Consider the following 16,358-nt stretch of genomic DNA (forward strand, 5'->3'; position numbering starts at 1 on the left):
ATGTTATTTTGGTGAACAGAATATCCCAGTTTACTTTGGTCTATCGCTTTTAGTATTTTACTATATTCTACGGTGTCGCTATCCATAGCCCACATATCTAATTTGTGGAGTGTTAGTGTTGCAGCATTGGAATGAGCTTAATCCTGTTCGCAGGGTCTTGACAACTCTATGGATATAATTTCAAAATAGCCATTTTGTAGTCCTTTTCTTATAAAAAATGTTAGTAAATGATGATAATTTTTGGATAAGGACTTATCAAGGTGCAAACATTTTAATATATAGAGTGGAAATGGGTTGTGGATTGATAATACTTACACTAGTATAAGCTACACCTACCCATGTTATATACCCACTATATGATAAATACTTTTAACTTTCATAATTTTTTAAACTTAAAATGATTTTTAAATAAATAATTAAATTTATTAGACTCATGATGACAAACAAGAAAGTAGTATCAGTCAATTAGCTGCGAGAAGTGTAAAATTGTTCAAAAATATATTAAGTAATGAGGCAATAAATCTTCATGAAGTTACTTTAAAATTTGGTTGGATTGAGAAACTTTTGGAAACTTTTTTGAAAAAAGAAAATCTCATAATTCAAAATCCCAGTGCGATAGGAAACAGCAATGCTAGTGTTATGAATCTTGTGACTACATTTGATGTACTTTGCTTTATGCTTAATGTGTTATCAAAAAAATTAATGTTAGAAGCTGTTAAACCTTTACAAGATTATTTAATCAAATTCTTACAGTTGGCATACAAAGAGGTATTAAATATTTAGTTTTTTTTTTTCTGAATAATACTTTTATAAATTATTATTATTAATAATTATCATTATCCTTAATCATGTCTAAGGTTCTCTCTAAAAGCTATTGCTTATACCTGAGAGAACGGGAAAACTTACATAGCTCAGGGTAACAGAATCAAATCATGGTGTTTAGATACCATAGTACGACCGGTTACTAACTGAGCTAGGTAATAGCCTTATAATATTATAATTTGATTAAAAATATTTTATGCTACAGACTCAGATTGGTAATAATGGAAACCCCCAAAAAGATTCTACTAACAATCGCCTTAGTATTATTCAAATAAAACAGGTATTATTCCACTATAATACTTAAATATAATATTTAAAATTTTTAAAAATTAGCTAGTTCACATAATTACGCATTATAATTAAAAATACATTCATTCATTTAATTTCTATAATTTATTCATTAGTTGAATTTATGTATCCCGTACTTAATCTTACTATTAATTATTTATTTCTAGTACAATGAAGGTGCTGTAAATGTTGTTGTTGAAATATTAAAAGCATTTCCTACTAGTGAAGGTTTAGAGAAACTTCACATTTATGTTAAACTTGTAAGTGTTTAAAATGTTTCTATAAATATGCATACACATAATATAAAATTGTATATACATATTGTTATTTTAGATAATTACTGAAGGAATTGTTAATAATAAATGTCCCTATAAAATGGCCCTTAGTCTTACTTTATTGAAAGCAGCTCAATTAAACTATCCACACTACTTGGAAAATGATATTATGAATTTAATTGGTGATTTATTATTTCGTTTTGATAAAAGTTAGTAAAGTGTATAGTTTATTTATTGAACCAATATGTACAGTTTAGGTATTTCAAATGTACTTGTATAAAAATAATTTATAAGAAAATTATGTTTTTATTAATGAGTGTGTTTTATATAATCAGAATATAAATTTTATTTTATGTTTAATGGATGTCTTTTGCAGATAACAGAAAAACAAAAATAAAGATAGAATGTTTAGAAATTTTAAAAAATCATGTTAAAAATTTGCCAAAATTTACACAACGTATATTTTTTGAAAAAGTTTTAATAGTTCTCTTAAATAATGCAAAAGATTATAAAAATAACATGCCAGTTGAAGTGCAAATAAAATGTTTAGATCTTGTCTATATATTTTTGGGAGAAATGCCGGGATTGATAGAAGAAGTACTTTTAAAATCATCTATAATTGATTATATAAAAAATACAACTGATGAGCGAATCATAACTATAATTTTAAAAGTGAGTATTCATGTGTTGGTTTCTTTTTATTTTAGTTTAGTAAACTTTATATTGTATTTAAATTAAATCACATAACAACTCCAATAAAATTAATTTTAACCACTAAATGAATGTTTTAAATGGGTTTTATTAACCCCCACTTAAAATTTGGTTTAACTAAAAATATTTGATTTTTAAAACTGGTTTAAAACACATTTATTTATAATTTATCAGTAAAATGTATCATATATGAGATAAAATTGGCAAATTCTGTTGGTGTATTTAAATAATATAATTATCCTATTTATTTAACAAGTGTCAATAAATTGAAAAATTATGTTTTTTATTTGAAAGAGAGATGCAATATAAAATTAGCTAGGTCTCATACATACTAATATATTCTTAGATGGTACATTAGTCAATTAAAGAACAGGTAAACATTTCTGATTTATCTCTCAAACCAATATATTATAATATCAGTGAACTAATCTAAATACATTTAATGAGTTTTAAAATAAAGTGATTTAGTATCTTTATATAGTAAGTATGCTTACAGTGGTTTGTCTCATATGTATGTTCAAAATGGTCTGCTTTAGATCTTAAAAATTAGTTTTATTTGTGCCTATTAAAATTTCAACAATTCTTAATTATTTCATTATACAGAGTGATCTAAATATAGTAAAACACTAATTTTTTAGAAACTATTGAGAATATTTAAATTTTATAAAGAGAAATAATATTAGGTTCAAAAAACTAAAATAATATGTAGTTAAACTTTTATTTTAGTGTTTTCAGGGATAAAAATCCTTATATATAATTTTCTTATATGGGGGGAATTCCTATTTTTAACTTTATAATATAATAGAACAAAAAAATACAAACTATTTTGTTCATACAATTTTTTTTGTATGATCAACCGTTTGCATTTTACAACTGTTTAAAAATTTGGATGTTAAGTAAAAATTTATCATTGATTTTGTAGTACCAGTGGCAGCACAACCAATATTATTGCTGCCACCTTGGTGTCAATAATCTATTATGATAGCCCATAAATTAATTATTATGATAGTTATTAAAAAAAATTTTCTACGTCAATTTATCGTTAATATATATTTTAAACTGGTTTATGAGAAACATAAAAAAATAAATGATATATAAAAGAAAAATGATGACTTTATGTACTATGGTATTTATCAAGAAAAATTTGCCACATTGGTTATCTAAATGAGGGATAACAATAATATATTGTCACTATTGAAATAGATTATTGCTGCCATTGGTATTATAAAACCAAATCAAATTGAATTTTTAACTGACATCCAAGTCTTTAAATTATTTGTAAAACGCAAACAGATTGATCAGATAAAAAAATTGCAAGAATAAAGTTGTTAGTTTTTTTTTCTATCATATTATTAAGTTAAAAAAAGGGGTTTCCATTTAAAAAAATTAAAAATTAAAAATAAAAATTTTTATCCTTGAAGATATAAAAAAAAATGATTTAACTACATATAATTGTAGAGTTTTTTAAATTTAATATTTCTTTCTTTACAAAAATTTAAAATTCTCAATAGTTTTTGAGAAAATGTTTTTTACAATATTTTCTAATCATTTTAAATAATGTTTTATGAATTCATCGAAATTCCTAAAAATAATTTGTACATGTATAGTTTAAAGTTTATTGTATTTCATATAATTTTCCTAGTAAAATGTGATTCAAATTATTAAAAATATAATTATAGATTATTAAAAAGTGGATCGAGTTATGTGAAGATGAATCAGTTCCTTGTAATAACAATATTGTTTATATTTTGAAGTATATTATTGCAATTGGTCATTTTCCGAATTCCAGTGAATTGTGCCACAATCTTAACATAGATATTTACAAGTAACTAATATAGTTAAATTATTTAAATTTTATATTTCATTTCAAATATAAACATTTTAGGCGATGGTTTTATAATGAATGTATTGATCATGGCCTTAAATGTTCAGTTCCATCAATAAGACGTGAATTTTTCAATATTTTTGAATCGACAATGGAAAAAACATTGTATTATAGATTGTATTCAATTATAAACAATTTAACATACCTTAATGGTGAACTTTCAGCAGCAAATTATCTTCAATTATTGTTAGTTTTAACATCAAAAAGCAGTATTCTACAAGGAAACTTTTCTTTATTAAAAATCAATAATTCTATCAGCTTTCACTCAACAGTAAGAAATTTATTTGTTCTTAAAAATAATCAGTGATACTAATTTTTCTTATGAACTCAAGTTAAAAATACCAGATCGATTAAATTGGTTAAAAGAAACTACTTTGGAAACTATTCAAACTTATGATATATGTAATTCATTATCTCAGTTATGTTTTATTGATAATAACTTAGCAAAAAAATTATGGATATCAATTATACCTAGTATTTGGAAACTATTTTCTAATATACAAAGGAAATCCTTAGCACATGCCACTATTAACTACTTGGAAATAAGCCACCATGGTAATGATTTTTCGACTATACTTTATGAGTCATTTTCCTTATGTGAGCCTAAAATCAATTTTAAACCGTAAGCACCATTTCATATTATAATTTAAAATATCTATGAGTATAACAATTAATCTAAGATTGGTAATTTTTATTTATTTAACAGTCATCAACTTGTACACATTGGAAAAACATACAATTTGTGGCATCGAGTTATTATTGAATTGGAAAATATGTTACATACAAATTTAAATGAATCTCATCAAAATGTTAGTGTTATCATTATTATTATTATTTTAATCAATCAAAATTCATTTATATATAGTGCATAAATTTGTTTTAAAGGAAATCATTCATGCTTTGTCCAAATTGTATTCATTGTTAAATGAGTATGACTTTCTAGAAGCTATGTATCAAAATATATTAGAAAGATCAGAAACCAAATCAGCTTTATTTCTTGAGCATCTTGGAGATTTTAAAAATGCATCTGAAATCTATACTAAATTGATTTATCGCGAGAGTAACAAATGTCCGCGTATACATTTTTGTCACCAAAACTTTTTTGAACAAAATGTTTGGAAAACTCATTTATTCAAGTATTATTCAATAATTTAATTATTTTTATCATATGGCAAGAGTTAACTATAATTTACCTATTCATTTTCATATTTATTAAGGTGTTTAAGAGAGCTAAATGAATGGGAATATATATCAGATGTCTTATCAAATGATGATTGTTTTTTGTTAAATATTGAAAGTGTATGGAAAAAATCTCCTAAGTCTTCATATGTACACCACTATAATCTTATGCTAGATTATTTAGAAAAAAATCAATTTATTTGGCCAACTAAGACTATTTGGAAAGTATGTGAAGTATTTAACGGATATTATATATAATTTATTAAAATTGAAATAATTTTAAAAGTATCTTTAAAATATTGCAGTATCATTTTTATCTCTCAATGATTGCTTTGAATCAATTAACCCAAAAGTGTATTTCGACAGCACATGAACATATAAACCTTGCAACAAAAGAAATAATAGATAATTGGAAATCATTACCATATCATGTTTGTAATGTACACATACCTTTACTCCAAGCAACTCAATTGGTCAGGAAAAATAAATATCATTGAATTTTAATTTTTAAGTAGACTTATTATTTGATTATTAAATGATTTATTAAGGTGGTTGAAACTCGCGAAGCACATTGTTTACAAAGTAGTTGGCTTTATACTCAAGAAAATATGAATAACATTGATGTATTGGTTGAAACATGGAATGATCGCACTGCATGGATTGGTGATGATTTGAGTTTTTGGAAAGATATAGATACATGGCGACAAACATATTATTCTTTTTTGACACTTCGCAATGCTAATATAGAAATGCCACACACAAAAATTGCTCAAGTATGAGAGTATTTCTTTATTTATTAACTTGTAGTTAGTTTAGTTATAATTTTTATAGAAGTAAGCAACAACTGCCCATATACTCTGACTTATAAGAATATTTTGAGGGATTGCTCCGTGAGTCCTACTATTGATTTTCGTCCAACATAAGTGTTTTCTGCACCTTTACTCATTAGAAAGTCTGTTTTTTCATCACTAGTCACATTGATGTGTTCTGGTGTACATGCCAGTGTAATTTTATTGAACCTTGCTAGTGATTCTAAAGTTTCCTAACATCTAAAGACTAGCCATGAAGTCATGTGTTTATTGGGTCTGAGGACTCATTCATATGGTAGGTATCCTGAGGCCTCTATAATTATTTTACCATCACTTAATGTTACCACAATAGTTATGTAATAGTCTGAACTTGACAAATTGAGTAACTAGTTGGTTTTTATTTTATCATTAGCCATAGTGCAGAAATTTGGTTTATTTGGCTGTAAAACAGTATAAAGTCTCTTAATTTGATTACCATTTAAATAATAGTACTTATTTAGATACTGAATAATTGCTATTTGTATGCCTCAGAGTTAGAGTCCTTAGCAGTACACTACTGGCCCCTTTACTGTTATGCAGATTGATTTGCAATTATATAATATTGTCATTATGATCGCCACTGAGTTTCTTAAGATTAATTATTAGACCTTTGATACTTTCAGTAACTGCTTCCAGTTGGTCTTATGACTCCTGGTCTGCATCTGCTGACATAAATAATTTTTATACATTTTTAGTTTTAAATTAATACTTTAAATATATTTTTAATTTTAAATAACATTAGGAACAATAATCAGTTATTATTATATAATTTATCTCATATATTTATCACTGATTTTGGCTGATCCCAAGTAGTTGGTTTAAGGCGAGGAAAATTATGATACGATAGGTATCTTAGTGATAGACTAAGTTATCACAATTTTTTTTCTTAATCAAAAACATTTTCATTTTATGTTTTATATTAAGAATAGTTTTTATTTTAATAGATTCAATCTGAGTTAAAATATTGTGAAGCGGCTTTTAGTCATAAAATGTTTAATATTTGCTTAAATTCATTGGAATATTTAAGTTCTAAAGAAATTAATTTACCTAACTGGCTGTACAAATTAAATTTAGAAATAAAATGTTTGAAAGAAATTGAAGATGAAGGAAACTACAGGAAGAAAGATGTAAAAATAATTTATTATTTTTTCTTAGTTTTGTTTAAAACTTTTTGAACTAACTAATCTAAGCAGTTAAGTTTTATAAAATGTGTATTGATTTTAGTTGTTGAATCACATGGAATCCACATTTAACGAGTCTTTTTCAAATGAAATAAAATCAATTTATTATGCTCTCAAAGGGTCACTTTATAATTCTTGTGATGAAATTGAGAGAGCATTTATTGCATACATAAATTCAGCTACTTTTCAGAGTAACTTATCAAATAAAGAAACTGACTGGAATAGTGTTATTGAAAATCATTTTATATCTAATTGTACTGGTAGTCAAAAAATTAGCGAAGAAAAAAATAAATCTGATAATTTGATTGAAAATTGTGAAATAATTGGCAAAGCTTGGACTGAATGGGGGAAATTATTAGAAAATAAGTTTTTACTTGAAAATGATGTGAATTATGGCTTATCTGCTATTAAGTGTTATATAATTGCATTGCCATTAGTTAACAAAATTCATTATAATTTTTCAATAGCTAGAGTAAGTTATTTATTATGTTTTGTTTAAATATCAATAAAATATTGTTTTTTTTCTTTTGATAGATTATATGGTTATTGACTTATGACAATATAAATAATATGTTATTGCTTGTACTTGAAAGGTGTAATATTTGCATAAATTATGGTTTATGGATGCCACAAATGTTGAACACTCTTGTGGATAAAGATTGTCTCAATATTGAAAATATTATTTTACAAGTAAACTTCATTAAATTTTATATTATTGAAAAATGTATAGAAAGATGTATAAATTATTAATGAATTTGATGAAACTAAACATAAATATTAATTTTAATTCATAAGGTTTTAAAGTAACTGTGCTTTTGTCAATAGTATAATTTTTTTCACAATAATAAAGTTATTAAAAAAATTTTTCATAAAATACTATTAAAATTAATTAATTAATTTTTATTTCAGGCTGCTCATAATTGTCCTCAAACTATGTACTTAACGTTAAGAAAGATGTATGTCAATGAAAAGGTTCAAAAGGAAAAAGTAATTTTTTACATCTTTTAATTTAAAATTTACTATATTAAATTTAATAAATCTATTAAACAAATGTTATTATTTATTTTAGAAAATATCTATTTTAAAAAATCAAGCTGGTAAGAATAATTTTTTCTTTTATTATTTTTTGTAAAATAAATCATCATTATGTGTGCTGTTTTAGAAATAAATGCTGAATCAGAGCGTATTAATAAAAAAATGCACAGAATAAAAAAATTTATGAGCTTATTACAAAATAAAAATTTAGTTTTTATTCAACTTGAATATTTTGTACAACATGTAAGAAAAAAACCTGAAATTTGTATGTCAGGATTACAATTATTATTATACTTTTTGTAGATTTTCATCTTAGGTGAAAGTTGGGATGAAGAATTACGGCGAAATCTATATGAATGTTTGTCTTTATGTTATGAGCATGCATATCTAAACAAAAGTTTGAATGTTCCAATTTCAACTGAAATTTATAATTTCATTTCAAATGTAGCTAAATCGTTTTGTAACCAAAGTCTAAACCCAAGTAAATACTTATATTAAAATTAGATAAATAAATATAAATATTTTCTTTTTAAGTTAAAATATTTTTCTTGGTAATTTATATTTAATAAATAATTCCTAATGACTATTATAAATTAAGCTATACAACTATATAAAATAAATATCATTATTTTTAACTGTTTTGAATTTTTTTAAGTTAAATATTTTTAAATATATTATTTATATTATTTACAAATAAATTGTAACTTGTGTAAAGTTGTAACTATAGAATGCAACATTGGAACTGTTACTATTGCTCTAAAGATTACCTTATGTAATCAGTTTGCACAATACTAAAAATATGGATATATTTGTAATTCTAAATAATACTATAAACCATGTAAGCTTTAACACATTAAGATGTACAACCTTTTGGCAATATATTTTATTAATGATTTTGATTTAGTTATGGCATTCACTTTAAAGCTAATTAGTTTATTAAACGTGCCAATTTTTTATTACTATTTTAGAAGAACTTATGCTGAAGAAGCCTTTTTCAATTCCGGACAAGCTATCTCAATTCTACGAATCATTTAAGAAAAAATTTTCTCATGATTTTAGTTCACCTTCTATGAGTGTTGAAACTATGACAAATTATTTAGGATTATGGATAAAATGTTTAGAAAAATTTGCAAATTATCAAACAGTATTTTTACACGAATCTCGTTGTCCAGGAATTCACAACATTGATTGGTCAATGATTAAATTACCAGGAGATTTGTACTATTCAAAAGTAACGATTAATGTTTGAAGTTGAAAACTAATTTTTATCATTAATTTTGTTTTTTAGGAAACTTCAAGTATTGTGAAAATACAAAATTTTAGCGGTTTTGTGCATCTTATTGATAAAGATGGTACAATTGTTAAACAATTAAATATTAGGGGTACTGATGGTTTTGAGTATAGTTATATTGTGTCAAAAGGAGAATTTAATGAATCAGAACAAAGAATTCATCAAATATTTTTTATGACTAACAGCTTATTATATAATTATAAAGTAATACATTTTTTAATTATTTTTTTTTCTAAAACTATATTTGTGGAATGTTATTAGTATGCAAACAATTATATACTACTATTTTTTAATATAATAAATCTTTTTTTTTTCTTTAGGAGACAGCAAGACGAAACTTAAAATATTTTGTACCAAGAATGCTTACTTTATCACCATATTTAAGAATAGTTGAGGGTTATTTTAAAAATTTATCACTCTTAAGCATATACAATAAAATAAACAAAAGCTCTTGGATAAATGAAGACATTGATTCTTATTTCTCTATTTTAAAAAAATGTTTAGAGGTGTGTATCAACTTAATATTACTGGTGAATAATCAAAATAATATATATTATTAAAATATTTCAGTCTAAGAACCCTTTAAAAAATACTTTTGATATCATGCAAAAAAATCTTCATTCAAAAAATTTTTTGACCGAATGGACTGAAATGAATTTTGAAACTCCATCAGATAATTGGATATTTCGTAAAACTGTAAGATTAAAAAAAGAACGTTTTAAATTTACATTGTTTCTATGAATAGTTCAAAAAGTATAGGGACTCAAAAAAATGAATGTATATGTAAAAATTGTAGATTTCTCTGATTAAAATAATATATAAAATTAGTTATTGATTGTTCTTGTATGAGCATGAGAATAATTGAGTTACTATGTATTTATAAAACAAATATATATAATATAATTTTCATTTTGGGAATTTGAGTATGAGGGTTTTATGAGAAGATGTAAAATATAGAAAAACAAATTGATGTTTGAATATTTACTAATATAATAATTATTATCAAATTATAATTTGAAATAGAAATTATTGTGATTAATTATTACATAAATTATCAATGATGCCACTCGTACCAGTAATTATTTAAGCTTGTGCTGATTGTGAGTCATGTATATAAATACCTTGAGTAGTATAGGAACCTCAAGTGGGTTTTCTATTTTTGAAAGAGAGTCTTTATTTGTATTAACCACACCGGTAACCCACTCAAACATTCAAACACTCAAAGATTGGACTAGGCTGGTTAACTTCATATAAATGTTATTGATTATTTATTTATTTAAACAATATTTTATTCTAGAGGTTATTTAATCTTTCTGGTTCCCTACTTTATATATATACTCATACTTAACTTTAAACCTTATATATCTTGCGTGAAATGTGAATTTACCTTAGTGATGTTGGAAGTAAGGTTGAAAATAAATATGCTTTGATTTATTGTGAAATTAATAAATTTGACGAACCACTTTTTGCACTTGTTGAAAATTCATAAAGTGAAGGAGTAGTGCAATGAATTGACAGTATTTATGCCGTTTTATATTAAATTTAATTCTTCTATATGTGCAAGAAGTGTCATGACCTATTACTATTATCTGTTTATTACTCAATTGTGTTAGTTATTACATACCATTTTACTTAAAATAAGTGTTTTGCCACAACTAAAGAATTTATTATAGTTATTACATAAGATTTGTATCAATGCATTTTTAGACATTTTTTGGAATAGTATAAAGGATTGACATGAATAATATATATTTTATTTGATGACTTATAAACAATAATTTATAGAATACTGAATAATGAGTGGGTGTATGTATTATAACAAAAGTTGAGATTGTATTTATTTTTTATTTAATTTTTAACAATACTTTCTTTTTTTTAAATAAAAAATAACAATATATATTTAACTTAAAGTTTTGTAAGGTTATTCTTAAACTGATTTTTATTATTATAGTTTGTCGAATACTATTCTTTATTGTGTTTCTCTGAGTATACATTTGGTTTAACAAAACTGAAGCCTGAAATGCTAAATATCAACAAAGAATGTGGAACTCTTAATGCTGAATACTATGCATTTTCTAGAAAAAATATTGGTTTGTACTTTCCTCTTTTATGACTGTTTGTTTTTTTAACTTTAATGTAATTAAAATATTAATTGAACACTTAATTTAAATTTACTATTAAAATTATAATTACAGATCAACCAGTCCCATTCAGAATGACATCTAGCTTAAAAAAATTTATTACATTTATAAGAAAAAAATTGTTCATCAACTGTACAGTCGCAAGTGCTCAATGTTTCCATAATTCTAGAGAATACTTAGGCATTATGCTAAAAATTTTACTGTATGACGAGTTAAAAGATATATCAATGTTTGTATGTATTTATTTATCAATTGTACTTAGAAAATATTCACTGAAATTTATATATTTACATTTTTAATTTTTACAATAAACTCATTATAATTTCATTTGTTTTATTGATTATAATTATTTTATTATGTCTAATAGGAAACTCCAGTTGATGGATTTAAAAACTCAAACAAACAAGATCTTTTAAGAATTATAACAAATAATGTCAAAGATATGTTAACAAAAATAAATGAACTTAGCGATTTATCAACTAATAATATAGTATGACTATTATAATAAAAATAAATAAAATAATTGAAACAATGTCTTGGAAAAGTCACAACTAAATTTTATAGAAGAATCAAAAAACTATTAATCTAAAACCCATTAGGCTTATAAAGAGCGTTTTTTTCAACAACATTTTTATTCTATAAAGAAATAGGTTTTAGTTTTTTATTAGATATTTGTATTTACTGTATTGTTTACAAAAAAATATATAAAATTAATTTTTTTAAATTTAGTACTTTTTCCATGTCATTACTACAAATTACTTATAATAATTTTGTTAAAAATTTAGATTAAAAAAAATATTCTACTTTTAGGTCGAAGAACTTTTATTGAAGGCATCAAGTGAAGAAAATATTTATCTCGAAAGTCCAACATGGCGACCATGGTTGTAAATGAAACATAATTAGACTAATTATTTAATTTATTATTTATTTAATTATTATAAGATGTATGACACCTTATTGTCTTGAATGTATAATACAATTTATTAATTTTTGTACAACATTGAAAAACCTAAGACTGTTTGATTATTTTTATATAAATGAAACTTTTTTTCATTTAATTTGTTTTTTTTTTTTATACATAGAATTTTGTCTACTATGTGAATTGGTAACTAAACCCAACTTTATTTTTGATTGTCAAAAAAAGTTTTTTCGGTTCATAGCTGACAGCGAATTGGTGTGACTCTTACTTGTTATTTATTTATTTTTTTCATCCACTAGTGACGAATTCAGGATGCTTAAAAAAGACCAATGTTTTTGGCAGCACATTTTAAGGGGTATAGAATAAAAGTTAATGACCTTTTTTTTGCAAAAATGAAGATTTACAAACTTAAATCCGACAAACTGAAATTTTTATGTTATATTGCTCAACAATACGTCAAAGATCTCATATATTTAAAAGACACTATCAGTCATAATTTGAAAATATTTCTCTGAATTCTCGTAATAAAAAAAATTATCCTAACATTTATTTAAAATTAAAGTTTATTTATTATACTTTACCTATAAAAAATGCATATCCTAAGGATTTGTCTTTAAGTGCAAACTTAATCTAAATCTAAAATCTAGTGGGTCAGAGCATAGAAACCAAAAAAAAAAAAAGGTCATTCAATATATACATTTTAATGAGCATTTATTTTGTTTATAATGTAATAATACAATAAGGGTTATTAAAAATAATTTAATTAAATATAAATAGGTATTTGTTTAGTGTGAGTTTTGAGTATGTGCGGTTTCTAATGACAACGCGGCAAAATCAACTTCAGATAATCTATTTTGGAAGAAGAAACAAGAAGTAGGTAACTTCACTGGAATACGCAAGGGTGGAGTCGGGGGTTGAGCCCCCCTCCAAAAATGTATAAGCTAAGCAAACATTTTGGACGATAAACAATAAGTAATAACAAAAAAAAATCATATCATACTATAAATATTTCGACAATAAAGTAATCGAAAACGGGAACTTTTGTAAGCGAAAAATATGGTCAGTGTCACATCTAATTTTTTTTAAATTTCAAAAAACTCCCCAAATTTAATTTCTGTGTACGCCACTGAGTGACTTAATGTTACATCTTTAAGTCCAACACGTAAAACTACGGTTGTCTCCTCTAATGAGATTAGTAATTTTAATTAAAGTATTCATAACTCCGTCAAGCTTCATTATTTTTCCACACAACGCTTCCTGATGAATAATATAATGTATAGCATGAACATTAACGTTAGATTTGCGTAATAATCCAACAAAACCAATATTTTTGCCAACCATGGCTTTGGCACCATCTGTCACAATTGATGACATTTTTTGAATCCATTAAATATCAAAAGTTGACTTAAATCTGTGCTTTCGTCAATAGCAATAGAAAAATATGCACAATCCGTTATAATAGTTTGCAATGTCATACGAATGGCACTATCAGTGTCAGCTATACGATGTGTCACTGTGCGTCTTGGAAGTGATATTTTTTCAAATTCACTGGCAATTTTTTTTCGTTAATTGATTTAGCCACTTTTACTGAACAGTTTTTAAAAAATTCGCCATCACTCAACGATTTTTTAGATTTTGCTATTTCATTAATAATTACATATGAAGCCAATAAACTTGATTGTTGTGAAGTTGTTGTTTTTGTCATCACATTTCGTAGTGATTAAACTTTTCTTTTGAGATCAAATACAGCATTCTCTCTCGCATCACCAATATATTTTTTATATTTGGACAAATGATTTGTCATGTAATGTATTTTTAAATTATATTCTTTTAAGATCGAAATAATGCTAAAACAAACTAGACATTGAGGGTTTTTTATTTGTTAATAATAAATAAATAGTAATTTTCCCATGAGATGTTAAAAGTTCTATTTTCGTCATCAATTTTACGCTTTTTTACGATTATAGAGTATGTACAATAAACTTTAAAATTGATGATGCAATTTGAAAATCAGATAAAAAAGGCTCGCGGGCCACCAGTTACCCATCTCTGCTATAGAAGATGGTGGCCCTCTTTCACATGTTCAAGAGTCAAACATGGCTCTTGGCTTGGCAAACGATGGTCGGGACGGAAATTATGGCCGGCTTGCACCATAGATCAGACAACACCAATGAGAAAATCACAAAAAAAATCATATTAGAACTCTGGGAACCGAACCCGGGACTGTAACGTATCCTTTTACCCACTAGACAAAACCGAACCTTGAAAATATTAATATGAATATAAATAAATATTATCTATACAGAGTGATCGCTTTATCATAAACCACTCCATTACTCGCAAAATGAATTCAATGTTGGAAAAATTAAACTATTTTATAAACTATTTAAACATGTATGTTGTCATTAAAAAAAAAAGTCGACTTAAGTTATAAGGGATGATTCCAAAATGTAATTANATTAAACTATTTTATAAACTATTTAAACATGTATGTTGTCATTAAAAAAAAAAGTCGACTTAAGTTATAAGGGAATATTAAGTAATAAAATATATTTTAATATAGCACTGTATTTTCAAAAATTAAAGTAATTTTATTTAAAATACATTAAATTATTTTGAATGTACATAAAAAAAAAATTAAAAAACCACAATAGATGCAATTTTCACATATCTTCCTACAAAACGTCCAATAAAAAATTTACTTAATTTATATCAGTTATCATAAGCCCATTATATCTTTTGTGGCAATAAAATAAGAAAATCATTCATAATAATAATAATAATAATAATAATAATAAATTAAATTAATTTCAATTGAATATAAAATATTTAAATGTATTTTTTATTTTAATCCAATACAAACTTAATATTCTATTAATATTCTAAAAGAAGTTTTACTTCATCCACGCGTACTTGTAACATGCACGGGATTTTTTCTTTTTGAAGGACTATAATTTTAAATTAATTTTAAGAACTAATTGTGTATTTAGGTAGGGTTCGGAAAAGCAATAGTTTACCTTGTCCCAAAATTCTTAGGGGCGAATCTTAATATTAAAAAGCAAAACCTACAAATATTATCAAGATACGGTCGATTAACAAACATTTTTTTGTAGTAATATTAGTAGTTATGATTTATATAATTTATGTTCATTATTATTCCTTCCCTATGACAAAAGTAATTACACGATAAAGACGCAATTTTTTCTCATTTGGAGGAGTAATAAAAATTTGTGTTATGTATCCTCTATGAACTATGAAACTTTTTTCAATAATCAGAATAAGTTTTATTGATTGTTAAATTTTTTTATTTATTAATTTCTATATCCTTTAGAGCATTGACCCATGTGTTTATTTAGTAACATCTATACAAATTTTAATATATTAAGACATTAAAGCAATGATTCTCATTATTTTTTTTATAGAATAATGTATCCACATAGAAAATCTTTATATTCCTTATATTTTGTAAATGAAATTATTAACTATATTCTACTTTTCAAATGATAGTGTATTAAGTAAAGAGATAGCTTGATCTGTATTATTTCGGATATCATATTTAGAATGAAAACCATTTAAATAAAAAAAAATAAACGATAATGTTGATATAGTATACTTAGGAAAATAATGTGTGTCGCAGCATTAGTTTCGCGTTCCCGTTTTTTACAGGTCAAAAATTCAAAATTTGTTTATGCTAACAAAATTATACTATATAGTCGCATTCCACGAGTACACTTTGTTACAATAATAACATTGTGTACACGATGGACATTAGTGAACAAATTT

At 24.5% G+C, this 16,358-nt stretch overlaps 1 protein-coding gene across 5 annotated transcripts in view; it reads left to right on the forward strand.

Annotated features, from left to right (window-relative positions):
* The window catches only part of LOC126899791 (transcription-associated protein 1-like), a 37,311-nt gene extending 24,597 nt beyond the window's left edge, over positions 1 to 12,714 (forward strand). For all 5 annotated transcript variants that reach the window (XM_050674984.1, XM_050674989.1, XM_050674985.1 and 2 more), the window contains 28 exons: positions 430 to 768; positions 1,028 to 1,102; positions 1,278 to 1,370; positions 1,444 to 1,594; positions 1,762 to 2,057; positions 3,776 to 3,921; positions 3,982 to 4,252; positions 4,314 to 4,603; positions 4,688 to 4,790; positions 4,867 to 5,117; positions 5,199 to 5,385; positions 5,466 to 5,633; positions 5,709 to 5,933; positions 6,953 to 7,135; positions 7,233 to 7,661; positions 7,724 to 7,879; positions 8,099 to 8,176; positions 8,259 to 8,286; positions 8,352 to 8,467; positions 8,528 to 8,705; positions 9,193 to 9,455; positions 9,513 to 9,719; positions 9,836 to 10,021; positions 10,086 to 10,211; positions 11,467 to 11,605; positions 11,711 to 11,889; positions 12,024 to 12,146; positions 12,467 to 12,714. In XM_050674984.1, the coding sequence (XP_050530941.1) occupies positions 430 to 768; positions 1,028 to 1,102; positions 1,278 to 1,370; positions 1,444 to 1,594; positions 1,762 to 2,057; positions 3,776 to 3,921; positions 3,982 to 4,252; positions 4,314 to 4,603; positions 4,688 to 4,790; positions 4,867 to 5,117; positions 5,199 to 5,385; positions 5,466 to 5,633; positions 5,709 to 5,933; positions 6,953 to 7,135; positions 7,233 to 7,661; positions 7,724 to 7,879; positions 8,099 to 8,176; positions 8,259 to 8,286; positions 8,352 to 8,467; positions 8,528 to 8,705; positions 9,193 to 9,455; positions 9,513 to 9,719; positions 9,836 to 10,021; positions 10,086 to 10,211; positions 11,467 to 11,605; positions 11,711 to 11,889; positions 12,024 to 12,146; positions 12,467 to 12,544 (5,064 nt within the window). In that variant the 3' untranslated portion in view covers positions 12,545 to 12,714. The remainder of the gene's footprint in view (positions 1 to 429; positions 769 to 1,027; positions 1,103 to 1,277; positions 1,371 to 1,443; positions 1,595 to 1,761; positions 2,058 to 3,775; positions 3,922 to 3,981; positions 4,253 to 4,313; positions 4,604 to 4,687; positions 4,791 to 4,866; positions 5,118 to 5,198; positions 5,386 to 5,465; positions 5,634 to 5,708; positions 5,934 to 6,952; positions 7,136 to 7,232; positions 7,662 to 7,723; positions 7,880 to 8,098; positions 8,177 to 8,258; positions 8,287 to 8,351; positions 8,468 to 8,527; positions 8,706 to 9,192; positions 9,456 to 9,512; positions 9,720 to 9,835; positions 10,022 to 10,085; positions 10,212 to 11,466; positions 11,606 to 11,710; positions 11,890 to 12,023; positions 12,147 to 12,466) is intronic.
* The last annotated feature ends 3,644 nt before the right edge of the window (positions 12,715 to 16,358 follow it).

This window comes from Daktulosphaira vitifoliae, unplaced genomic scaffold (assembly GCF_025091365.1).
Source record: "Daktulosphaira vitifoliae isolate Bord-2020 unplaced genomic scaffold, ASM2509136v1 Scaffold_2, whole genome shotgun sequence".
NCBI classification, from domain to species: domain Eukaryota; kingdom Metazoa; phylum Arthropoda; class Insecta; order Hemiptera; family Phylloxeridae; genus Daktulosphaira; species Daktulosphaira vitifoliae.